This window comes from Bison bison, unplaced genomic scaffold (genome assembly GCF_000754665.1).
Source record: "Bison bison bison isolate TAMUID 2011002044 unplaced genomic scaffold, Bison_UMD1.0 scf7180017864491, whole genome shotgun sequence".
NCBI lineage: Eukaryota > Metazoa > Chordata > Mammalia > Artiodactyla > Bovidae > Bison > Bison bison.
Window position 1 is genome coordinate 5,193,681 of NW_011495050.1, and position 27,897 is coordinate 5,221,577.

The 27,897-nt window shown below is 36.9% G+C and overlaps 1 protein-coding gene across 1 annotated transcript in view; it reads left to right on the plus strand.

Annotated features, from left to right (window-relative positions):
• Positions 1 to 27,897, plus strand: part of EIF3H (eukaryotic translation initiation factor 3, subunit H) — a 97,748-nt gene that overhangs the window by 17,721 nt on the left and 52,130 nt on the right. Inside the window, exon 2 of the mRNA XM_010863430.1 lies at positions 12,636 to 12,792. Within this exon, the coding sequence (XP_010861732.1) occupies positions 12,636 to 12,792 (157 nt within the window). The remainder of the gene's footprint in view (positions 1 to 12,635; positions 12,793 to 27,897) is intronic.

Sequence of the window (27,897 nt, forward strand, 5' to 3'; positions counted from 1 at the left end):
AATAACAAACAACAAAGAATAAAGCTCTAGGTACAAGTGCGTTATAAGTCTTAATAGAAAATGGAAGTTTGGTGTCGGGTGGCTGATTTTTAATAAGTCATATTTGTTTCTTATAATGCTGAAAAAGATCTCGAAGGAATAGACCAAACATTCTGAGGAGACAAGTGTAAGCATCATGAGGATATTTGTCATATTCTAGTCACTCACTAAGTATTTGTGGGATAGATGAATGGATGAATGAATGAGATTGGTTGAAATATTTATTGTAATAATAGTAATTATAATAGTAGCTAGCATTCACTGAGCTTTAGTAGGCACAGTGTTGGAGAAGGCGATGGCACCCCACTCCAGGACTCTTGCCTGGAAAATCCCACAGACCGAGGAACCTGGTAGGCTGCAGTCCATGGGGTCGCACAGAGTCAGACACGACTGAGCGACTTCACTTTCCCTTTTCACTTTCATGCATTGGAGAAGGAAATGGCAACCCACTCCATGCTCTTGCCTGGAGAATCCCACGGTCAGGGGAGCCTGGTGGGCTGCCGTCTGTGGGGTTGCACAGAGTCGGACACGACTGAAGTGACTTAGCAGCAGCAGCAGGCACAGTATGCTAGGTATTTTGGCTGAATGACTTTTTGGTCCTCATAAGGATGCAGGGAGATCAAACCAGTCAATCCTAAAGGAAATCAACCCTGATTAACTGGAAGGACTGATGCTGGAGCTGAAGCGCCAGTACTTTGGTTGCCTGATACTGGGAAAGATTTGAGTGTGGGAGGAGAAAGGGGCAACAGAGGATGAAATGATTGGATAGCATCACCAACTTAATGGACATGAGTTTGAGCAAACTCCGGGAGATAGTGAAGGACAGGGAAGCCTGGCTTGCTGCAGTTCATGGGGTCTCAGAATCAGACACTGAACAAAGGATGCTGTGAGATAGGTACTGAATGACTCATTTATCTTCACAGGAGAGGTGATGAATGAAAGTGAAAGTTGCTCAGTTGTGTCCGACTTTTTGTGACCCCATACCATGTAATTCTCTAGGCTGGAATACTGGAGTGGGTAGCCTTTCCCTTCTCCAGGGGATCTTCCCGATCCAGGAATCAACCGGGGTCTCCTGCATTGCAGGCGGATTCTTTACCATCTGAGCTATCAGGGAAGCCCAGGTAATAACCTGGGCACGATACAATAACCTGCCTACGGCCCCAGACCTGGCATTCAAATTTAATTTTGAATTCTAGTGCTCAGGCTTAACTATGCTGTATGATTTTCCAGTTTGTACAGACCAGAAACTCACATTTGTGTGTACTTACAAGAATTAAGTTTTAAGCTTTTACTAAAGTTTTCTCTCTCACTTGAGCATTATTTTTTTCCTGACAAAAATAAAGATTAGTTCTAGAGTTATTGTGTACTAGACAATAAGTGGAAGACAGCAGATCAAGGTTTGCACATGCAGCTGGGCTTACGCAATAATAATTCACTATCTTAACTCTGTCTTACAGAGCATGTGATTCAAAGTGGGCTTCTGCTGCTGAAATGAGTTTTTTGTTTTTTACCTTTCTTAAAAAATACAATGTTCGGAATAGAATCAAAACTAAGGGTAGTGGTCAGAACCCAGCAGGTGCTTGTCTGCTTCTGTAGCAAGCAAGAGTTGGGGAAAGCTATGAATTTGATAGCTACACAGTTTAGAGCTCATATCTGTTGAGGTGCTGTTATATTTTGAGAGACTTCATTATCAGTGAGGTAAATTAGGAAGTGTTTGGTTATAAACTCTGAATGTTCCACTCCTGAAGTTGGGAGAGAACTGTACCTCCTAATGTTACAGGGCCTGTAAACCAGTGCTGTTGGAAGGTGTGAGGTGTGGTCCCTGACCTGTCTGTCCCTGGTCTGCCTGAGATAAGCATGGGATTGAGACTCGGTCTTTAGAAGCTTTGACAGCAGTTTAATATTGTTATGTAGCCAGGCTTGTGATCCCTGGGCTTGTATTCTCTTACGTCTGTTAAATTTGTTTTCTCTTTCTAGTAAATAATTTTTATTCTTTCACTGAAATTTTGGTCTGAGGTGGACTGGAGGAAAATGAATTCTTTGCCACTTGTAGTTTGAGAAGCACAGTTATAAATTAGTGACTTTTATACCTATTCTATATAATAGCATCTTCCTATAACCAGCATCTCAATAATATTGTAATTGCTAAATACCACTAGATTTACTTTTTATGATTCGATTCCATGGTAAACCATTTTAATGTCAGCATTTCTTGGTCTGTGAACTCTTTTAACAAGATGAACAAGTGGATTCACTGTTGACTCTAGGTGCACAACACAGGTTGTAACCTCTGAGCATTCTTTATGAGCTTAGCTTTGTAAAGGAAGGTTAAAAATGATCGATGGTGTAGTTCCAACAATTTGAAACTAGTTTGGTCCCGAATCATTTAAACTGGGCTTTCAACAGATCCTTTTTATGTGTATTACAAAGACAGTGGGAAACCTACTGCTTTTCCTAGGGAAGAGTTATTGTGATAAGTTTGTGCAAAGTTTGAATTGATATTTTGCTGATTTATAATTAGCTTAGGTTAGACTTCTCTTAAACAGATCTCTCTGCTTGTTGAAAACTGGTCTATATATCTAGAAGTTACCTCTTTCGTCTTGATAGCATGTACATATGGGTATTTTCTGGTAATTTGTATATGTGTGTGCAGCGACATCTGTGAATTGAGTTGGGGAGTAACTATATCAGCAAGAGATTAGAATTTAAAGTCAGCAGGTGCTCAGGCTTATAGTGTGTGGATTTTTCCTTTTGCTCCCTTTTTCAAAGCCACTTAACCATGCTTCATTCAGTTCATATATTTTTTTAATATACCCTAAAGAACATACTAAAATCAAGACATACCTTATGTCCATAGCATTCCATCAACTCAGTAGCACTGTCAAAAAAGGAAATTAAATCAGTTCTTTGTGCAACTCCATGCAGTAAATTGCAATGATTGCTATAGATTAAAATCTTTTCCCTTAATTATTTCTTTATTCGGTGTTTTCTGAATTAAAAACAAATACTTGCTTAGTACTAAGTAAGTAATTAGAACTAAATAAATAAAATAAAAGTTCATAAAAGGTATGTCCTTCCACACCGTTGTTCATATAAACATAAATGCATAATGGCATGTATATAATACATTTTTAGTACTACTTAATTTTTAAAACTCTTTCTAACTTTTTGTATGTCTTGGGCCTCTGGGAATCTGGCAAATGCCATGGATCTTTTTTCCAAGAACATGCCCTTAGGTACATACACACAGAATATTGCATATGACTTTAAGAACTTCTTAGGTCTCTCTTAGTTATTTGCAGCCTTCAGGTTTGAATGTTTGCTTCTAGTGTTTATGCACTTGCAGAAGTATACTTGTTCATGTAGAATTTTGGGTAGTGTGGATTTTAGACGGCTTTTTTTTTTTTGATGGGGCATGTGTGCGTGTTTGTAAACACTTAAACATCCAATTTGTGGTGAATTAGTTTTTCCTAAACAGATATTTTTGGGTAACTGAAATAACATATTAATTACCTAATTAATCTTATTAAATTCTAAAATACTTTAAAGGAAAATGTCTACATATTATACTTGGCTTCTAAAATAATACAGATTTATTTTGATTATTTAGACTTACTATAAACTTGAGCTTATATTTTATATGTGTATATATGTCAGAATGTAGCAGTGGTTCTTAATCTAATTTCTTGGACCTTCCTTGGGATCTTTGAACTCTGAAATTAAGAATAAAATTTGGAGTGGATACATACGAATTGTTTCTTCATCAAATAGGCTTTGTAAAAGTATGTCCAGTTTTTTAAAGTTAAGGTGTTGTTTATACATGATAAAACTCACTCATTTTAAATTAATTTTTTATGTATTTATGTATGGCTTTGCTGGGTCTTTGATGCTGTGTGCAGGCTTTCTCTAGTCGGGGTGAGCAGGGGCTGCTCTTGTTTGCAGTGTGCGGGCTGCTCATTGTGGTGGCTTCTCTTCGTGTGGAGCAGGCTTCACTAGGTGTGGCACGTGGGCTCATTAGCTGTGATACATGGGCTTAGTGGCTCCCCGGTATGTGAAATCCTCCTGGACCAGGGCTTGAACCCGTGTTCCCTGCATTGGCAGTCAGATTCCTGTTTACTGTGTCACCAGGGAAGTCCAAACCCACTCATTTTAAATGTAAAGTTTGATGAACTTTAGTGTTAATAGTTGTAAATAAATTGTATTATGGGCACCACAGTTATACAGTTATTAGTGCCCCTTTGCTCTCAGTATCTTCCCACTCACCTTGGCCCCAAGGCAACCACTTGTCAGCTGTGGTTTTACCTTTTCTAGAGTTCCATATAGGGAGAAGGCAATGGCACCCAGCTCAAGTACTCTTGCCTGGAAAATCCCATGGATGGAGAAGCCTGGTAGGTTGCAGTCCATGGGGTCGCTGAGGGTCGGACACAACTGAGCAACTTCACTTTCACTTTTCACTTTCCTGCATTGGAGAAGGAAATGGCAACCCCCTCCAGTGTTCTTGCCTGGAGAATCCCAGGGACGGCGGAGCCTGGTAGGCTGCCATCTATGGGTCGCACAGAGTTGGACACGACTGAAGCGACTTAGCAGCAGCAGCAGCAGCAGGATTCCACAGAACGGATATGCAGTTGTTTATCCATTTGTGTTTAGTAGACCTTTGGTTTGCCTCCAGGTTTTGGCTATTACAAATAGTACTGCTGTGAACATTTGTGAGCATATCTTTGTGTGAATATTTTTTATTTTTCTTGGGTAAATTCTGAGGAGTCAGAATTTGGGTTATATAGTAAGTTTATATTTAATATTAAGATACCGCAATTACTGTTTTCTCCCTTCCCACCAACAATTTTTAGGGAGCTCTAGCTTTTTGGAAAGATCTCAGTTTCCACTTTTCTGAGTCAAACAAGGCCAACACCCCATTTCCTGACCCAGGACTGAAACTGGGCTGCAACCCAGCTCCTTGCTCTCGGGGATTGTATCTAAGTGTGATGTACCTATGGATATTGCTGTATTAACTCAGAGAGTTAATGCTCTGGTTTGTGAGTTCTCTCTTCTAGCTTGGTTGGCTAGTTAAGCTTTTCAGAAACACAGTTTATTTCACATTTCTACCTGCACACAGGATAGAGAAGGTTGAGGTACTTCATAGGCCTGAAAGTTCCAGAGACAGTTCTTAAATTGCTTCTTAACTCTGAACTTCAAATTGCCACTTTCATTAGAGGAATCTTGGGTGGTAACTTCATAGACATATATTTACCAAGTAAAATAACCTTGACACTGCTCTTAGAAATACTGCTGATTATAAAAGTCATGGCAAACCTTTTCTGAAAGGATTTTATTAATATATTGACTCATAATTCATCAACAAAAACGATGTGAAATTATTAGTTTTGACTTATGCAGTAGTATCTGTGTCTGCCAGCAGATTGGGTTTCTTAATGGTGTAACAGTACTTTTAGCAGAAGCCTGAGAGTGTATTCCTGCTGCCCTCCTGTTCGTCTATCTTTAGGCCCTTTTGTACCCTTAAAATACAACTTGTATATTTTATGAAAAGCAAATATTAGTATTCTTTGAAACTAGTATTTTTTTATCTCAGTTTTATTTATTTATTTTACTTTACAATATTGTATTGGTTTTGCTGTACATTGACGTGAATCCGCCATGAGTGTACATGTGTTCCCTATCCTGAACCCCTCTCCCACCTCCGTCCCCATCCCATCCCTCTGAGTCATCCCAGTGCACCTGGACTGGCAATTCGTTTCACATGTGATAATTTACATGTTTCAATGCCATTCTCCCATATCATCCCGCCATCGCCTTCTCCCACAGAGTCCAAAAGATTGTTCTATACATCTGTGTCTCTTTTGCTAAACTAGTATTTAAAATCATAGTTAACACATACTCTCTTCACTCAGGTCTTCACAGGGCTGAGTGCTTATTCATCAGCCCTCGGCGGAGGTGTCATCTGAGAGAGGCCTTTACCAGATCGCCCCAGCTTAACAGCACGTTTCTCTGTCTTTTTCTTAGTGCTTTAAACAATCTATAAGCACATTAACTTTCTTAATTTTCATTTTAAAATAGTGGTTCTTAAAGTGTGAACCCCCAGCACTCTCTGAGGTTTAAACTATTTTTGTAATAATGAGTAAACATTATTCATCTTTTTTACTCTCATTCTTTCATGAATGTCTAATGGAGGTTTTCAGATGCTCCATTGTGTGTTATATAAGAGATTGAATGCAGAAGCAGAATGAGAAATCCAGTTGTCTTTTATTAAAGTAGACATTAATAGAATTTACAAAACTATGAACAATGTCATTCTTTTATCCTGATTAAAATTTCTTTTTGAAAAGGTAAATGGTTTACAGAAGTGTGAAAATGTCGTAATTTAAGTTAGTGTCTGATGCATTTTTTTAAGTGAATAAAGTATTTTGAACATTTTTTTGGTTTGAATTTCAGTATGAAATATCAATGTAAAAGTTCTTTGAGGTCCACAATAATTTTTGAGTGTTAAAAGGGCCCTTTGACCAAAAAATTTGAGAACTGGTGTTCTTAAAAGTCCCATGGAAGTAAAGACCTTATGTATTTGATTTGGTTTCATATTCATAGGGCCTGGCAGAGGTAAAACTGGCCTGTGGAAATCACTGAAGTATCTGGGTGAACAGATTATGAATGAATGAAAGAAAATGACAGTTGTAGAATTCTGGTGATTCTCTGCAGGGCTTTCAAGTTTTTCTATAGTAACTGGTTTTTGTAGACATCATATTTGATAGAAAATTACTCCAGTTCATCAGAAAGCATAATCTTTATTTTGGCCAGGTTTAATTGTTCCCTGATATGGAACTGAAAGTTTTTGATGTGATTTAGGTTAGAGATTCTGTTAAATGTTCCTTTTCTAGGAAGGATGGAAGATTTTACCCATCATGCTTATTAACTAACTCAAAGTTTAAGTTGATTGACTTCTAGTATAATTTATTTGGATATTTTAGATTGTTATTTATATTTTATCTTATAAAATACTTTCTGTATTTTATAATAAATACAGAATACTTTATAATAAAAATATTTTCTGTTATGGAAGTTAAATCCTTTGTTGCTTTTAGCCTTTGGACAAAGTTAGGTTTTCATTTTTTTTTTAATGCCAGACACTTAAATAGTATTTTGTTCATTGTAGATTACAGATAGTCTGTTTTGCTTTTTCAGATTGCCCACACTGAATAATAAATGATAGTAAGGAAAAAAAAATTTATTCCTTACAGGTATTTTCAGCAGACAGGAAATCTGTTTACTGTCCTGCAAGTTGGAATTCTTTACTAAGATTTGCCCATCCTGAGAAGATGCAGACTTCAGAAAGCTAGGAGGTAGTTCTAAAGACTGCTGACCTATTCCAAGAACAACACTGATTGTGTAGGTCACATCAGGGAAGTTATTTATAAGCATTTAGACCCAGAATATGACAGTGTTAGGGAGGTGTAGAAGAATTTGGTAATTTCAGATTCCGCTGGTTAGTTTGTTTCTGCCCCTTAGGGCATAATTTATAGAAGACTTTTCATTTACCCACTGATAAAAAGGATAAAGTAACCTGGCCGGCACAAGTTCATAAGTAGTTGTAGATTAGGGGGTCAAGCTATAAAGAATAAGTCTTAACTCTGATAGGGCACTTGGGTGCTTCTCAGTTGGACTGCTCACTTTATCTTTCCTCTCATTTCTTTACTGTGGAGATCCTTCCAATTAGGGCTTAAGTTTCTCTTTATGCTTTTGTAAATAAAAGGTTCATTCTTGGATCTGTATTTCTCAGTGTACCCAGTTTTTAGCAACACAAGGAGTCTTAAACAAAGAAGACTTGTGGTTTAATCATTTGAGTTCATTGCAATCACCTGAGGTGTTAGAACAGAAACAAAGGCTGGTCCATGCTACCTCATTAAAAATTAGAATGAAGTAGGATGTTAGGCGGAGAAGGCAATGGCACCCCACCCAGTACTCTTGCCTGGCAAATCCCATGGACGGGGGAGCCTGGTGGGCTGCCGTCTCTGGGGTCTCACAGAGTCGGGCATGACTGAAGCGACTTAGCAGCAGCAGCAGGATGTTAGAATCACCTGGAGAATATGAAAATGAAAATAGAAACCACCCCCCCCCAAAAAAAAAAAAAGAAATCCCACATCCCTCCAAACCCTAAAATACAGGATAAGGAGCCCCAGGCCAGGTTAATTACCTCTGATTTTCAGAGATTGGGTTTCAGGCATCTGTATTTTTTAAAATACTGATGGCTGTAATATGTCACCAGAGTAAAGACCTCTCTTCACTTATTAAAAAAAACTCCCCTGGTCATTTTGATAAGCTAGGAACAAATGATACAGAGCTCCTGAGCATGTGGGATCATTTGTGACACTTATAAACAAAATAGAGGAGTATGCTTTTGTTTGGAGAGCTATTAAACTCCCATGTATCTTGTTTTTAAGAATAGGGAGCATGATATCAATAAGCAGGGTTAATTAAAAGTCTGTCAGCACTGTTTTGTGGACAGAAGCATATGAGTGGTTAGGGGGAGAGAAAATGAAAGGCCAGTAAGCAGGACTAGAGCAGGACTTGTGTGGTGGAACATTCCCATCTTGTGGCTTAGTGAGGACAGTGCCGCTGAAGTACAGAGCTGAACCTCACTTAGTTATGGAAGGATTTACACAACCAGTGGCAGTTGTTCATGCTATCAGACATCTCGTGATTAGGGCACAAAAAATGTGACCACCAGCACCATTCCGTCAGTCTTTTTGCTGCCTGTCCCTGTAAACCCTTCACTGAACTTTTTTACTCCATATAGTAACCCTGTTTCTACAACTTTGTTATGGAGACTTCTTCTGGAGCTGTTGCCACCACATTCTGTTTCAGCTCTGTTACAAAAAACCTATTTGAAGCCTCAAGTTACTCAGTTATTGTGAAGTAATTAAATATACCTTGGTGTCGGAAGTCAGATCTCACCTCCCTGCTATAATAAATCTATGTCAGATTATCTGTTTCCTCTTCTGTAAAATGGGACTATAATATTACTGACTCTTTAGAGGGATTGTGAGGATTTAATGAGTAACTGCATTTGAGGCACTTAGTGGAGTGCTTTTGACAAAAGTGATAGACCGGTATTTACCATTCATTCCTTTAGCAAATACATTTTGAGTATCTAGACCATGGGCAGTACATGGATTCTGTCTTACTCATAAATACCGATAATCTATGGAATGTTTTTCTAGATACAGTAAGTTCTTCATTATTTGTATAGAGTAGCAGAAGCCTATGTGTCTATGGGTTGCTTCTGCTCAAGAATTTCCTTCTGACATCTAAATGTCCTCTGAAGTTTGTAATGCAATTCCACTACTTTTTTTTGAACTAAAGAATTGAGATGTTAGTGTGTATGCGGGAAATAGGAAGGCTATAAAATGTCAAAATGAAGAATGAGTTTGCTTAGTTTTGTTAAAAGTTTTTTGTTTTCTGAATGCTTTATTATATTCGACTTTATTAAATTGGCAAGATCATAAATGTTAGAGTTGGAAATTATTTTAATGATCACTAGGACTTTCCTATGGCTTTCTGTTTTGGTCACCCAGAAATGCTAGAGAGAATTCATCCTTAAAATGGATACCCTGTTTCCTGAAACTCACCTGTGGTCCTTACTTTGCTTTTCAAAGTAAGACACATCCTCTGCTGCCTCACTGTTTGGACAGTGCTCTTTGTGATTGTCCCCAGCCTGTAGAGAGAGTTTAATTCATTGAACTGGTTCTCATCACAGGGTTTTAAACTTTCTCTCTTATAATTAGTCCTTTAGGGGGTACACTTATTCATGTTGATTGTCTTTAGCCAATGAAGTTAAACCACTGCTTTTTCCATTACTCAGGTGAATACTGTTCCTGGTAACTTTTCTCTTGGTCATTGTAGAGAACTGGCTGTAGCAGGTCAGTGATGCAGGAAAGAGCGGGATGATAATCTCTCTTACTTGGAGGACTGCGCTTCCGTGGATACTGTGTACATTGCACTGACTCTTGGGGCAGGCATACCAGGCTGCCGTGCCGTTCCATTACTTTGCTCTCAACCCCTTCCCAGTTTACTTTGTTTAAAGTAAGACGGTGTTTCAGTATAAGCTATTTTTGAACTATGCTAATTCATTTTTAAAGATAATAATTGTTTTTTCTCACTTCTATTTTCTTTATAAAGGGAAATAAAGTTATTTTGGTCTGGCTTTTGGTGAAATTGTGCTGGGCCCTAGTCATCAGTACTCCGTTTCCCACATGTAGGAATCAGCTGTTAGGAATCAGTTGGTGCAGAGATATACACTGAGCTCAGATATCTTCTAGCATCTCTCATTTACTTTGATTTCAGCTGTGGTTCATTAATAGGGTTCAGTATTCAGGAAACTAGGTAACCTGGGCAAGCTGATAGGTGTGTTTGTAATAACTCTTTATCAGTTTTGTTTAGCCCTTCTTAGTCACCGATGTTTCTTTTATTTTTTAATTGTGAAAATGGTTGTTGTTGGTAAAGTTAAGTTGAATGGGAATTAAACAGTTTTCTTTTTATTGATAAAGTCAATAATACTGATTATTGAGCATTATTTCAGGGCAGATCCTGTGTGACATCTTTACTGTACAGTTTTCTCATTTTTAATAGTCTTAAGTAATGCTGTGAAACAGTTCCATTTTGCAAGTCAGAAATCTAGGACTTGGGAAGATTAAATAGTTTTCCCAAGGTCACAGCTAATAAATGCTAGAGCTGGAAACCATTCTTCCTCTTCCTGCATGACCCCTAGAGCCTATTTTTGTGCCTTTCAAGAAACGGAGAGGTCTTTTATACAGAAATGTGTAAGGCTTATGCACGTTCTCCACTTCACAGTGTTGAAGGTCTGCCAGTCTAGTTGGTGTCCTTCTGTGTTGAGCTCTTCCCTGCTGACTGCTTGCTGTTCTTAGGTCTGGATCTTAAACTGGTGTAAAGTCTTTCTGAGTCCATTCATCACAGAGTCTTTGCTTCATGTCTGTTCCTAACTCATGGTTTTAATAATTAAGCTGCTGATATGAGAATCATCTTGTTAAAATATGCCCATAAGCTTTGGAGTTTAAATCTTGGTTCTGCCATTTCCTGGATGTGTGATCTTTAGCCATTTACTCAACTTTTCTTTGCTTCAGCTTTCTTATTTGTAAAATGAGTATAATATAGTGCTTTCTCCTAAGGTAGTTACAAGGATTACATGATTGATAATACAGGTATAATAATTAGAATACTGCCTGGTACATGATGTTCAATAATTGTAACCTGTATTATTAACTGGTTACTGATGATTTATTTCTATCAATAATATACTTGTTTTAAGTTAAACACTAATCAGTAAAACTCTAATTCCCATTTTGTTATTAGACTTATTTTTCCCTCTGATAGCTTTCCATTGTATTTTAGACTGTATTACCCTTTAGTCTCAGGCCATGTCCTTGTACTGAATAATACAGACTACTACTGTTAATAATACTATGTGCCAAGCACTGTTCAAAGCCCATTAATAAATTAAGAGACCCATGTTGTAGGAATTATTATTGATTATGACTGTTACTGTGAACTTTTAATTGCCTATTCAGTCATGCAGTGTACCTCTTCATTTTAATGGGAATATTAAAGGAGAGAGTAAATAGAAGAGCTGGCTATTCCATTAGAGGTTATTTGGTATATCCTTATTGTTGAGAAAAATTAGGTAGTGCTGGTGCCTGGGCTGTCGTTATGTTCTCTGTTACCAAGCAAGTTCTTGGATACATGTTCCTGTTGTTGCTTCCTCTGATTAATGAGATGCTCTGTCCAGGAACCGTCTTGAGGTGTTGAGAGTATGTCAGAGGGTTCTGTATTTAGATGTTCAGATAATTGATATCTTTATCTCTGTGTCTTACTGATATTTTTATCTTTTGTGACAGGATATTGCTGTTAACAAAGGTTAACGGGGTCACTTTCTCTGTAATAGTCTCAGGTTGAAGTGGTAATGTTAGATTCAACTGAAGGAATTCTTGGATGCCAGACCTTTATGCATCTTTGACTTAAAGGTTGTGAGTGTTCTACATGGACTTTTTTAGAATATAATTTTATTTGCTTATTTTTAATTTATTTTTGGCTGTGCTGGGTCTTTGTTGCTGCATGGACCCTTCTCTAGTTGTGGTGAGTGGGGGTTACTCTCTAGTTGTGGTATGGGAGCTTCTCATCTCAGTGGCTTCTTCTGTTGCACAGTACAGGCTTTAGGGCACGCAGGCTTCAGTAGTTGTGGCTCTCCAGCTTAGTTGCTCCATGGCATGTGGGCTCTTTCTGGATCAGGGGTCGAACCTGGGTCTCCTGCATAGGCAGGCAGATTCTTTACCACTGAACCACCAGGGAAGTCCACATGGACATTTTTGACACATCTTCAAATTCTAAGAGTTTCAGGTGTACATTTAGACTATGTAAGATTTTTTTTATGTAAGGGTAAAGGAAATGGTTTGTAAGAAATTTGGTCAGTTCTGTCATATAACTGTGGGTTCATCAGTATAGTTTTATTTTGTCTTTGAAATAAAGGAAGTGTAAACTATAAGAGTGATATTTAAACTTCTATTTTTTTCTTTTAGGTGGTATTAAAGATTATCAAACATTACCAGGAAGAAGGACAAGGAACTGAGGTGGTTCAAGGAGTGCTTTTGGGCCTTGTTGTAGAAGATCGACTTGAGATTACCAACTGTTTTCCTTTCCCTCAGCACACTGAAGATGATGCTGACTTTGATGAAGGTAAGGGTACTCACACAAATGGTTATTGATCCAGTGTTCACCATAACCTTTCATAATTGTTACCAGGAGTTCATCAGAGTAACCTAGTTCTCAGTCTCTTGAAAAAGATTCTACAGATTCTCTGAAATGAAGTTATATTATCAAAAACTTGATTAGTTTGGCCTTTAGTTATTCGGGATTTGTGATTCTGATAATTTGGATAGGAGCTGTGCTGATTTCTCATTGTGAAAGCAGCTTACCAATTACAGTCTGAAGGACAGAAATCGTCGCTTTGTCCCACACCCATTTCCTTCTGTAGTTTTTTGACTTACTGTTTAAGAAGAGATGAGTTGTCTACTTGAGAAAGAAGATACTCCTTAAGCATTTCAGAATGTTTGTGCTGCAGGTGTAATTGCTTTGTTAGCAAAGGCCAATAGTAGTTAAAAAGATCCTACCAAAGGCCAAGGTCAGCATCCTAAAGGATTTTTTTTTTTTAATCTAGTTGAAAATTAGGTTGTCTGAATTCTCACATTCTTGTCAGCATTTGTTGTCTTGTTGATGATGGCCATTCTGACAGGTGTGAGGCAGTCTCTCATTGTGGTTTTGATTTACATTTTCTTAATATTAGTGATGTTGAGCCCCTCTTCATATGCTTGTTGGCTGCTTTTATGTCTTCTTTAGAAGGTGAAATGTCTTTTCAAGTCCTTTGCTAATTTCTTGGGTTTTGTTGAAGGAGTTCTTTATATATTCTGCATATTTACTCCATATGGTTTGCAGGTATTATCTTTCACACTTTTGGAGTTTCTTTTGTTGCACAGAAGCTTTAATATAATTCAGCTTGTCTATTTTTGCTTTTGTTTCCTATACTTATGGTGTAATCTCCAAGAAATCATTGCCAAGACCAGTATTTTGAAGGTTCTAGTATTACAAAGCTTCTTCCATATATTTTCTTCTAGGAATTATATGCTAGTGCTGTACTCTTTTGATTATTGTTGCTTTGTAATATGTTTTGGAATCAAGAAGTGTGAGTCTCCAAATTTGTTTTTCTTTCTCAACATTATTTTGGCTATTAGGGTCCTTTGAGATTCCATAAGAATTTTAAATAGTTTTTTTCCTATTTCTGCAAGAAAAAAAAAAGAAATGCCATTGGTATTTTGATAGGGATTGTATTGAATCTGTAGATCACATCGGGTATTATGGACAGCATAAAGGTATTAAATCTTCCAGTTCATGAATACTTGATGGATGTCTTTTCCTTTTGTTTTGTCTTTCAGCACTGTTTTGTAATTTCCAGCATACAAGTGTTTTGCTGCATTGGTTAAGTTTGTTCCTAAGTATATTATTCTTTTTGATGCTATTGTAAATGTGATTGTTTTTTAAATTCCTTTCATTCATTGATCACTTTTAACTTTGGTAAAATGTTATCTCATTTGACTTCATGTCCTCATAGTACCTTGAACGTGTAGTAACACAAAGTATATTCTTAATGAGATTGATACCTTGATATTGCAGTTTGGTCTGCACATCTTTTTTTAATTGAAGTAGTACTTTTAGAAACTAACCAAGGCTGTTTTATTCTAGGCACTTAAGTATTTGAATTTTTTAAAAAACTTTTTTTTTCATCTTAAGCCAGCCAGAGTCTCCCTGTTTCATTTGAACGGCTATAATATGCCTATTAAATGTGTGTAAAACACAAGATTATGGTTGGGATTTCTCTTCAGTCTATTCTGGCAGTATTTGGATATCTCTATTCCCAAAGAGTCGGACACGACTGAATGACTGAACTGAACTGAACTGATAGGCTTCTTAGTTAGGCTTCTTTAGTTTTGACAGATATTTTTAATCCTTTATTAATAGATTTCAGGAACTAAAAAGCCTCTTGATGAAAGTGAAAGAAGAGAGTGAAAAAGTTGGCTTAAAGCTCAACATTCAGAAAACTAAGATCATGGCATCTGGTCCCCTCACTTCATGGGCAGTAGATGGGGAAACAGTGTCAGACTTTATTTTTCTGGGCTCCAAAATCACTGCAGATGGTGACTGCAGCCATGAAATTAAAAGATGCTTACTCCTTGGAAGGAAACTTATGACCAACCTAGATAGCATATTCAAAAGCAGAGACGTTACTTTGCCAACAAAGTCCGTCCAGTCAAGGCTATGGTTTTTCTTGTGGTCATGTGTGAATGTGAGAATTGGACTGTGAAGAAAGCTGAGTGCCGAAGAATTGATGCTTTTGAACTGTGGTGCTGGAGAAGACTCTTGTGAGTCCCTTGGACTACAAGGAGATCCAACCAGTCCATCCTAAAGGAGACCAGTCCTGGGTGTTCATTGGAAGGACTGATGCTGAGGCTGAAACTCCAATACTTTGGCCAGCTGAAGCGAAGAGTTGACTCATTGGAAAAGACCCTAATGCTGGGAGGGATTGGGGGCAGGAGGGGAAGGGGACGACAGAGGATGAGGTGGCTGGATGGCATCACCGACTCAATGCACATGAGTTTGGGTGAACTCCGGGAGTTGGTGATGGACAGGGAGGCCTGGCGTGTTGTGATTCATGGGGTCGCAAAGAGTGTCGGCCATGACTGAGCGACTGAACTGATTCCCATATTCACCACCCTATCTAGAGATGCACAGTTATAATTCAGTAATAACTATTTTAGATTGGAAGACCATGGCTTGCTAGCATACTTTCTTTGATTTATAAGTGAGCCTAAGAGGTTCATTTGAAGTGAATTATTCAGTTTCTCTGTTAGTGGCACAGTTGGAAGCAGAATCCATTCCTGGATAGTTTACATTGTCTCGTGGTTTTCTCAAGTAGTTAATTTTGTTTTATAAAATCCTCAGTTTATTTGTTAATGAATTCTTCTTGGCTGCACTGGGTCTTCATTGCTGTGTGTGAGCTTTCTCTAGTTACACAGAGTGGTTGTAGTGTGCAGGCTGCTCATTGTGGTGGCTTCTCTTGTTGCAGAGCATGGGTTCTAGAGCACAGGCTCAGTGGTTGCGACCCCGTGGCATGTGGAATCTTACCAGACCAGGGATTATACCTGTGTTCCCTGCATTGGCAGGCGAATTCTTAACCCCTGGACCACTAGGGAAGTCCTAAAATACTTAATTTGAAATGTGAGCAAGAAATAATGTTTAGTGCAATTATGGTAGATGAACCGACCAAAGATCTTGATCATTGGATGCTAACTTCTCTTATGGACTTGAGATAATTGGCCTGTGTGCCTTTTCATTACAATATGCTTTAAGAAGCTCATTTAAAAATAACACTGAGGTAGCAACAGACTTCAATTTAGCATTAAATAATAAAAAATACTACAGGACATTGTTTGCTGTGTATTAAATGTGCATTTTCCATAATCATTTACTCTGCATAGTTGAAGGCTTTATTCATTCCATTTTCCAGGTGAGGAAAGCTAATTTGGAAACTAGTAGGACTTGCCATTTTTCTTATATATGTGAAAAATCTAAGGCAGTGCCCAGTATTTCTTCTTGAGTTTTAGATTCTCTCATTTAATCTGTTTATTTATCTTAATGAACATTAGTATGCAGTCACCATTAGATTTTTATCAAACTTGATAAAGGCTAATTTTTTCCATTACAGTTGTGCATGTTTATTGTTTTAAATCATGCTAAAGGCCTATTGTTTTGCTTACTGCTTTTCTGTTGCTTTATGGTTGCTAAAACTAATGTTTGTTCAGGGAAGGATCTTTTGCTCTGACTTTCACCCTAAGGAAGTAAAGCACTCACCAAACATTTAATAATTTTAGTGATTACATATTTTGAATTGCGTTGTCGTGTGTTTTTTTTTGTTTTTTTGTTTTTGGTTTGTTATTGTGCCCAGTGTAAACTAGAGATTCTGTGGTCTGTGGGCCTGCTTTTTGTATATGAAATTTTTTTTGAAATTTTTATTTTGTATTGGACTATAGCCAACAGAAGATGAAAAGTCTGGATGGTATCACGGACTCGATGGACGTGAATCTGAGTGAACTCTGGGAGTTGGTGATGGACAGGGAAGCCTGGCGTGCTGCGATTCATGGGGTTGCAAAGAGTCGGACACGACTGAGCGACTGAACTGAACTGAACTGATAGCCGATTAACAATGTTGTAGTAGTTTCAAGGGGACAGTAGATGGACTCAGCCATACATATACATGTATTCATTCTCCCCCAGACTCCCCTGCCATCCCGGTTGTAATGTTTCTTTGGAACACTGCCGTGCCCATTCACTTGTGTATTTTCTGTGGCTGTGTTCCTGCTACAGCGGCTTAGTTGAGTAGTTGTGACAGAGCTCATACGGGTACCTGGCCTGAATTTTTTTTTTTTTACTGTCTAGTTCTTTAAGAAAAACTGACCATTTCTTTTTTATATATATCTTTTTCTTATTCTTTTCCCACTCATAAAGTTAGATAGTTCTTTTTATCATGAATTGATGGCTTTTTGTTTATTTCTTTTAGATGTTGCCCTTGACGCTGACAATCGGTCTAGACTGTTTGTGGGCACAATAATGAAAATGCTGGTATTATCGGGTATTTTGCTGGTGCACCTAGAAATATCAGAATGGTAGTTTTGCTTTAATTTTACTGCATTTTTCCTTTAAAAAAAAAAAAAAAACCCACACATTGAATTACTGATATTTGGGAGAACTGTTTGTAGATAATGGACTTCCTTGATGACTCAATGGTAAAGAATTTGCATGCAATGCAGGAGACACCGGGAACGCTGTTTTGATCCCTGCATAGGGAAGATCCCCTGGAGGAGGAAGTGGCAACCCACTTCAGTGTTCTTGCTTAAAAAGTCCTGTGGACAGAGGAAGCTGGCGGGTTACAGTCCGTGGGGTTGCAAAGAGTCAGTCAGACACACTTTGACTGAGCTCACAACATGCATCTGTAGGTAGTAGGAAAGGAAGGCTTTCACTTATGGTTGTAGATTTGTGACCAGGCATTGTGGAAAGACAGTGGTATGAGGCCAGAAAACTCAGGTGGAAATCTCAGCTCTATAGTTAGGATCTGTGTGACTCTGAATAACTCACTTCTGAACCTGTTTTTATCTGATTGATCAAGCACATATTAATTGCTCACTTACTGAATACTCGGAACATAGCTGAAGGAGAATTTGCATTTGAGGTTAACATTTTGGGTAGTGCTACAGTGGATTTATGTTACAATAAGGTGATTCAGAAAATAAGAAACTGTTGGCGTGAAGTTTCACTCTTTTTTTTTTTGGCATATGTGATAACTCTCATTTGAATGGTTTAAATCTTGATACACTTTTATGTTACAGAATTTACTTTCTAGAGAGATAATGTGCTCATATTAGAGAATATATGATTTTTTAAAAATTAAGTAGGAAAACTCATATTAAAATTCCCATTAGGGGGCACTATTATCAAGCTTAGGAGAACTAGAGACTAATTTGTTTTCTCAGACACGCAACCCGAGGCTTGCTAAAAGGGAAAAATATTTTCATCTGATAAGATTCAGATACTTTTTATACAATCAAATTCCTTAAATATGGTTATAAAGTGCAGTGAATTAAACACAGATCCAATAACTCACTGTCTTGTTTTTCAGTCAACTAAATCAATATAATATTGCAGGTGATATAAGAAGCTTACTTTATTCTGAATCAGAGCCAAATCCATAATTTTCATATTTAGAATAGACAATTTTGAAAATTTTGCTCCTGTTAAGTCAGTCACAAAGGATGATCCTTGGCCTTCAAATAAGTTTCTTAGAGAAATGAAGCATGAAGACTATTGTGCTACTAAAATGGAGTCAGGGGAGTGAGCTGATGCCTAGCTGAGACTGTACTGACTGTAATTACTGAAGTCATTTCACACAGTGAAGCAGTGTGCACACACACAGAGCTCTTAACCTTTCTGTTTATTTTCAGGCACTTGAAAATTATTTTCTTTTTTGTTACTCAAGTTTAGTGTTAGAGCAAGAAACACTACTTAACGCTGTGCCGTACACTATCACTTTATCATCAGGCTTCCAAAAGAAAGGTAGTAGTGTAGCCTTCAACAGACTTTTTAAAGACTAAAGTATGGATTGGCCAAAATGTAATTAAAATGAAATGTAATCACAGTAATTTTTCAAGGCATAGGTGTTATTTTGGTATCACTGGATTTGGAGAGAGTGGGTTTGTATAGTTACATTATTTTCCATACTTTCTACCTGGCTAAGCCGCAGTTTACATTGGAGAAAGTCTCTGCTTAATTACTTGCTTCCTGAAGTCTCACCTTCTCCTTTGCTTGCGGCCCACAGGGTGAGGGCAACATGGCTTTAAACCTAGCCGGTGGTTACTGCTTCAGCTGTGTATTGCTTTTGAGTTCAGGAAAGCACTGAGTCAGAACAGAGAAAGCCTTTCATACTTTCTCAGACCGATGGGGACATTCTGTGAAAAGACATGATGTTTAGTTATTATTTTGTATTATCTTCTATCTGTATGAACAGTCAGCGATCACTGTGATCTGTTTGACAAATTTAGTTTTTAAAAAAAACCCATTTCTTTTATTGCTTTATTTTTTCTCCCAAAGAACTTTTCTTGGTAGAAATATTGAAGGTTTATGTAGACCATATTGGAGTGTGTTTTGAAACTTATTGGAGAAGTAGGAGCAAATTTACTTTGTGGCCTCAGATCATTAAGTGGAGGAGGTATGATAAAAATGTTTCAGATATCTTAGGAAAAAATTTCTTTTCAGCTTTTATCCAGCAAATTACATTGAGTGGGTGGTGAAAAAGATACAGATACGAAATCTAGTTACTGCTTTGAAAGATTTTAGGTGGGAGAGAGAAGTGTGTAAAGAATTGTGAAATAGAATTGATGTAAGTTTAGAGTGAGAAAAGGAAAAAATGATGGCAACCCTCAGATATGAGCTACTCATTCCTTTTGAGCGATGACTTTACAGTTACAGGGGAGGTAAAGTTGATTATCAGTTGCATTTTAAGTAATTTTTAAGGGAGTTATTTCTTCTGAGTTTGTTTAAGTTATTCACATTTTGAGGCCCTCATATATAACACAAGCATCTCTAGAAACAAAGAACAAACTATTTAATATATATTTAATTTGGCATCTTTATTATTCAGAGCTGATTATGTCCCTTGATAGTATTTTTCAAATTTTGTTGCTGATTTTCTATCAGGTAGTGAAGTTGTCTTTGACATCTAGGCTCTTTTAATACATAAAAAGATGCCTGACGGTAGTTGAGTGCTTTGTTTATAGAAACTCAGGACCCTTGCTTCATTTAGCTCTATTTAAAATATTTAATAGGTATTTAAATAGAATGCTTAATAAATCTTAAATATTTAATAAACTATTTCATATATGTGTCATTTTCAATGAAATACTGTATAGTCAGGTAACTGGAGAGACTCTGTCCTCTGACTTATGCCGCAGTTCTCCAGGGTACTGATGCTTGGTGGTTATTCACGGTGGTGTTTTGAAAATGTTAAATCCTTCACACTGAGTGATTTATTGCTGAATATTCAGGGTAATGAACTTTAGATTATTGCTTACTTAAATTATTTTGATCACTCATAAAGCTACGGTTTGTGATTTGAAACTAACTTAATAACCTTAACCATATTTTATATGTTTAGTTTTTTTGGCTTATTAAGGTGATTAGAATATGAGAAGTAAAATCCAGATATAAAGCCTCAATCCTGATGTTTGTATGCCTTTTTCGTTCTTCCAGTTTGGGTGTCTGCAGATTTTAAAATACAAGAGTAGGAGCAAAGTCTGCTTCTTTTTAAAAGCTTGAAAAATATTTTTTGTGTTTACTTCGTGTTTTAAAATTTAGGATTTTCCCCTCGCTTTTTAAGTGAATTGAGAAACTCCTGTGCGTGGAAGGATATACTATTGAAAATGTGGTCAAGGGAAAAGATTTTTCTGCTTTAAGAAATTAAAGCGCTTTACACTGTACCCTCCCTTGGTCCCTGAAGCGTAAGTGCTATGGTTTGGAGAGAAGCCAAGTAAAACCTGTTCAAATTTTGTGCAGACTTAAAGTAATACTTTAAGATTTGAAAATTACAGGTGGATACAATACTTAAATAGTATTTAAAATTCCTGTTTCCCAAGTCTAAAAATGTAATCCTTAAATTACTATTCCCAGTGGTTTAAATTTTAATTAAATAAAAATAGCCTTACTTTTTTGAACCACAATGACATTAGGTATAGATATTTGAATTCATTATTAAACTTTAAGATAATAACCATTAAAAATGAACTGTCTGGGCACTAATTAAAATGTCAAAAAGTCACAGTTAGTGTGTAACCAAAGATCCTTGCTGTTTCTGTTTTACTAAAAATTGTCCTAATCATCACATTTAAAGCTAGCTTTCTATCTTACCCAGGAGAAGTGTTACCTGGCTTCACTCCCCCAATTTAATATATTATCTGACCTGCAAGTTTTGTAGATTGATAGATTAATTATAGTTAGGTTTGATGTTTTGGTGCTAATATTGTATTTTGCAAACTGCCCTTTTTATTAAGAGTGAAGTGTTCTGTTTGTTTTGTATTCGTCTCTCTAGGTGAAACTTTCATACCTCTTGAAACTTTTATCTGTTTGAGATTACTCTCCAAGACTTACCTATTACCAGTTTTAGATTGATCTTTTCATATCTTTATCCCGTTTCAACATGAGGATTATTTGCTGCCTTTTTTTTTTAATCAGTAATTTTTACTCAGTACATTTTAGATGCTTTCTAATATTTCTGAAAACAAAGGCAATATTTATTTCGACTTAAGTAACAATATAATGGCTGAGTTTATAATGCAACCCTGCATCGCCCCTCTTTTCACCCTCTGCACATTCACCCTTTGTTTTCTCTAATATTTAACCTACAGACATTTTAATGTACAGACAACCTTTCTCTCCTCCTTGAATGGTGAGAGGATTACAGCTATTTCAGTGGTCTTTGCAGAAATATATCTGTCTTGTTTCTGTTTTGTAGAATTGGATGGGTGAGGACCTTGAGCACATAGTTTTAGGTGGCAGGCTACTAGTCCCACAGGCAGCAATAATGGTCGTAAGAGTCCCGCAGCAGAGTCCTCGTGGGGGCTTTGGGCTTGGGGCACACGTTAATGACCCCAGCAAGCAGTAAAAGGCGGCAGCAGCAGTTCCTCCGCAAATAGCATTTGTCCTCAAGCTACTGTAGCTTCCAGGCTGCTCTGTTCTCACTTTACCTTCTCCTTTTCTTTTCTTTCTTTATCCCTTTGTTATTCACTCATCAAGTCAGTATTTCAGGGGGAACTATGTGCCAGGCATTTCCAGTGGCCATTTCGTGTCTATACCTGCTAAGGATATTTTCTGAGGTGTTCATTATTTCAAGAACCTAGCTGTTCTGAGCAATGTTTGTGACTTGAAGCATGGGGAGATTTGTTAGCACATTATTTAGTGAAATCAGATTGTTAGTATACTAAGTGAAGATTATGTTGCTATTCAGGTGCAAGTCTCTGGAAGGTTTTTGTGTAGTTGAAGAATAGCTTAGAATTATAAATATGTGTCTGTAAATCTACACATCTATGGATTTGCGATTCAGGGTAATTCCATTATTTTGTAAAATAACATGGTTCCTCAAGATTTGTAAATTACCATGGTTTTCATTTTTGTATTAGAAATATTTTATATTTATTTTTGATATCACTTGGGTGGGGTTCCCAAATCTTTAGGTAAAACTTCCTCTGTCAATAATTTAATCTGTAAACAAAAACACTCAGTTTTAAAAGTCTGTGAGCAAGACTTGCTAAGGTGAATTATTTCTCCTTAATTTAGAAATTTCTTCTTTTCCTCCTCATACCACTCTTACCACCATTCCTACTTTGAAACACAGATAAAATAAAACATTGCAAAGATTCATTATTAGAAGAGGGTGAAGGGTTATATGAAGAGTGGTGACATAACACCTTTGTGGGTATTAGCCATTTTTTCTGACGAATGAATGAGGAATGGGATGGTATTAGACATACTGTGAACTGTTAAAATCACTGTAAGCATGTCTGGGTTACTTCCCTGCTCCTTTAGGAGATGTTTGACATGATTAACCATGAGACTAATGTATTGCTAGAATCCAGATTTGTATTTCTTTGTTTCTTGTCTCCTCATCCTATAGGCAGCTTGATAAAATAAAGTTGCAGCCAGTTCCACATGTGTGGAAATGGTGTGTGTATACATTTACCGTTATAGCTCTTGGTTGAGAAAAATTTTTGAATCATTTATATACAGACCTTGCAAACGTTCTGAAAGACATAAATTTAGATGGAGTTCTGGTAAAGTTCTGGTTTATTACTAATTGTAATCATGGGTCTCTAGTCTCAGTTTTCACATTTGCAGAGTGGATCACAAGAGGAACTTTTGTGATTGTTTTTGTACACTTTGGAAGCTGAAGCCTAGAGAGGCCCAAGTTTAGAATAAGTGGCTAATCTAGAGCCTGAAATTCCAACCTGCTCATCTATTATGTTAATTCACCACAGTTTAGGAGGGTTTTCCATATTCCCAGTGTTTTGTTGAAATCGTTGTGAGTGAGGGAGAGATAGATGCATGTAGTTGTGACATGTAGGCATGATGTATTTACTTAAAGGCGACTTTTTGGTGTTATCATTACTATTAGCACAGCTGGATTGTTGAATTTAACACTAGATTCAGAAAGTTTCTTAAGTCTGTGCCTGTATACGAGGTATTAAATAAAAATGAAGGGCAATTCTAACCTTCAGGTCAACAGAAAATTAGTGATGGTTGAATATATACAGTCAGCTCAGGCACTCTTAAGCCCATTTCAATGCTAAAAGGACCTAATTAAATGTATAAATTGATCTGGTTAGGTTAAGGGAGGGAAAATACATTCTTATTAAATGCTGTCGAATGCGGTTACAAACAATAGGTTGAATAGATGGTTTAATTTAACTTTGGAGATCAATCTGTGACTGATGACACAGGAAGACTTTCTGGAATACATCGCTTTGTAGATGCCTTAAACAGACAATACTGATAAAGCCTGTCATGTGAATTTCCTTCTTTACTGAGTACACAGTATGCTTAAGTGGTATGCTGTGCAGTGCTTCCAATCTGCTGTGCCTGCCATCTGCGCAAGCAGAGTGAAAGAGAAGAGAGTGTGGAAAGGAAATAGATCTGTGAGTTGTAAGGAATCTGTGTGAACACTGGGTGCCACTCATGAAACGCTGAGTGGTGAGTGGTTTTTCTTTGTACCCAGTACAGCCAGCTGTCTGTAAACCAGAGGCTTGAAACACATTCAGCTCTCAACTTCACCTTTTGGATATTGTGGTACCTATGCTTGAGACCAAGTAGAAAATCCAAAGACAGTAACCATGATCTTGCCACCCTGTTATATTTTTCTCAATTTTTTTGTGGGGAGGGGGATAGAATCTTTATGCTGCTTTAGGGTTTGACACCATTGTTGAGGTAGATGTAATAATGCTAGCATTTTTACTTTGCCTAAATGGAATCTTTTTGGAAAGAAATTATACTATAAAACAAGTTTCCTGAGAAACATTTAAATACTTTTTTAAAAGGTCAGTAAGACCTATAAATGGGAAAATTGCTTTAAAATCTTACAAGTTGTAACCATGTGAATGATGGAGAAGTTGTATATGGGTAAGAGGAATTGACTGGCAGAATCTAACCTATATAGCTTTGTCAGTAAGTAAATCTCTTGTTTGAATCTGAGGCTTAGAACTTGTAAAGCCGTTCTTTGCGTATGCATATGGTTACCTTTTTGATGTAAACATAGGAGCCCTTATAAAACTGTGTTAATCATAAGTCATCTGGTACCTCCTTAGGAATTAACATAACCTTATATAGATGACTAATAATACAAAGCCACTGTGGTTTCTGTGGTTTTTACCAGCCATGGCTCTAGTTCTGAAACATTTAAAATGAGACTCGCTCCCTCTTTTAAAAATTTTTTTTGGACAAAGAGCTGTCTTATCAGAAAACTGCAGTAACTTAAGCAGATCCATAACTGGAGGGAATTAATAACAGAAAGTTTTTGTTGACACCAGGAAGTAGATTAAATAGTGCAATTGTGGTAATGAGTACCATATATGATAAGCTTGAGCCACCTGGGTTTTATTAGGCTGCTTGATACTTTGATCACAATATTATTTCAAGTCTTGTCTATTTAAATTGCTAAGGTTTCTTGTCATCTTTGTGATTTAGACCATAATTTCTTTCATTGCAGAGAGATTTTTGAAAAGAAAGGCCCTGGCCAAGCTGAAATTCTGGGGAGGTGCAAGTTCAACAGCTCAGCAATCCTTAGAATGAGAAAAGCTTTTAAACAAAATTAAAAGCTTGAAAGTACAGCAGTTGAGTATCAAGTTCATCTGACTTTGCTTCTCTTTAGATTTTTACTTGGATCATAATTACACTTTTGTTTATCATATAGTAGTGGGGCACTATAATGCTGTTTGGCATAATTCAGTTAATTATTGTTTGATATAAATACATGCATTTAAAATATATATTTCATGTTTTGAGAATGTGGTACTGCTATTGGTTTCCCTTCAGCTGGTATTAAGTGGTTTTGATGAACATCTTTGAGAATTTATGGAAAGATTTTTTAACTACTTCACCCATAATGAATAAATTATACTAATCACAGAATTTGATAAATTGTCTTGCTTTTTGTCTTTGAACTTGAAAAGTTAAACTTTAGTTAGCCTGTTGATATAGATGAATGAAATTTTTAGTCATTAAAATCAACAGATATTCCTTCTACTAATTTTAGAAATAGTCTTTCACAAGTACCTAATAGTATCTTTGTTAAGTACCATCGTTAAGCAAATGTTTTGGCCTAGGGACATAAGTATTCATTTTGATTAGTAAAAAGAAGACAGGGGAGATTTAATAATTTAAGATATTATTGTCCTTAGCATATTAAAAGTGCTGTTTTGAAAGTTTACATGTAAAATGCTTTGTACATTTATTGATGTGCTCATTAATTTTCACTGTCTTGAGTTTTGAGTACTCTTACAACTGTTGTTAGCTTGGCTTGAAGTTTCCATGTCCCAGAATAACTTTTAAGCCTTAAGTGGTTAAAGGCACTTAAGAATATAATGGTCTTCTTTTACTATACCTGATTTGCCCTTGGTATTGAAAGAAGCGTATGGAAGTGTTAATCAATCAACAGCCTTTTTGTTTTCCATGGTAAGACAAAGGAAAAACTATTAAAAATAGGAAAATATTTGATCATTGGAAAAATTGCTGACCAAGAGCTTTGTAACATTCTTATTTTAGAAAGTAGGGTAGTGCTTTTAAGTTTTAGAGGTTTGTGACTCATTGATTGAGGAAAGGTGAACTCATAAAATGCAGAGCCATAGATTTAGAAACAAGCAGGTGATACAAGCAGGGAAATATGAGGCCTGTCACTTAGAACAAAGACTTAGTTTGGGGGAATGGTCTGAAATAATAATAGAGTCAGATTATGGAAGACAGAATCCTTGAAAAAAAAGAGGCTTAAACTTGAAGCAGTTGTGTGTCATTCTAGGTTCCCCAGCAGGGGTGTGAGGATATAAAATCTGTCTGTCTATCTTGGTCTAGAAGCAGGAAAAACAGAATGGATAATGGAGGTTTGAGTGAAATGTGGGCAGTAGCAATAAGAGTGAAAAGGTGATACCAGAGAATTGGAAGAAATGGCAAAAGGTTGAGTTCAGGTTTATACACACATTTTGAGGGCTTGACCTCCTGTATCAAATAGCTTTAGTATCTGACATGTTCTAGAAGAATTAAATCCTGTTTGTCATCCCTTTTCCTCTTGCATAATTTGTGAAAAGCATCTGTTCTTAGATACTGGTGTGTATCACAGAGCAGGTGGGTAAGACAAATGTGAGCTGTTGATAACCAGCAGGGCATAATAAAAGCTTTACTAAAATATTAAATATTTTTCAATTCAGGGAGCTTTGGGGGGCATTTTGAAAAGTACACATGTTGTTTGGAAGAGTCAGTGTGATATAGCTATGGATTGATATTTTCAGGGCTGTCTTAAGAGAGGATTAAAGCTCCAAGGGACAGAACTGTGATCTACTAAAAATAGAAATAAAGAGTAAAGAAGATTTACTTCACTATTCTGACAGAACTGTCCATTCATGGGATGGAATTCTTTAGACAGTCGTGTCCTGTCTTGAGAATAGTTTTTACAAGTTGGTAGATTCATTCATTCATTCATTCAAAAGATATTTACTGAGTCCAGCTGTTTCAGGAACTTTGCCAGATATTTAGAGACAACCTAGTGAACACCTAGAGGAGAGAAACATAAGATAGTTAACCAGGTGAAATAATTATACATTGTGTTAAGTAGAGTGGAAGAAATGAACAGATACTTTAGCAGTTGTTACCCCACCTTAAATGGGTCCCTGGTCCTGAGATGTATTCAGCTGTTTGAGAACCAGGACTAGAAGAAAACCAAGTGCAAAGGCCATCTCTGAGGTGGGAATGAGCTTGCCGTTGTCTAGCAACTCTCAGAAAGCTTGGCTATCTGAATAAATCCTGCTGAGTGAGAAATAAGGGGCTCTGTCATTTAGAGCCTTATAGGAATTTGGGTTTTGTTCAGTAAGTAGTAAGAAGTTACTGAACTGAAGAGTCTTAAGTTAATGTAGTTGAGTTAATGACTGTCATGTTCTTTATAATACTGTGACTTAATCTCAGATTTTTCTTCTTGGTGGTGTATTTGAAATATTTTTGAAACTTAGCTTGGTGATTGAATGCATTAGTGATAGTGTTCATTCCAAGGAAGTTTATCTGTGGCTACTGGATAACTTTTTTTTTTTTAACTTTTTGTTTTGTACAGGAGTATAGCCAATTAACAATGTTGTGATAGTTACAGGTGAACTGGGAAGGGGCTCAGCCATACATGCATGTATCTGTTCTCCGTCAAACTCCCCTCCTATCCAGGCTGCCACATAACACTGAGCAGAGTTCCATGTGCTATACAGTAGGTCCTTGTTGGTTATCCATTTTAAATATAGCATTGTGTACATGCCCATCCGCAACTCCTTAACTGTCCCTTCCCCCCAAGCCCCCCACACCCCTGGCAGCCATAAGTTTGTTCCTAGATAACTTTTATAAACAAGTTCTTCTGGAGTTTTAATTTTTTTTTATTACATTTTTTATTTT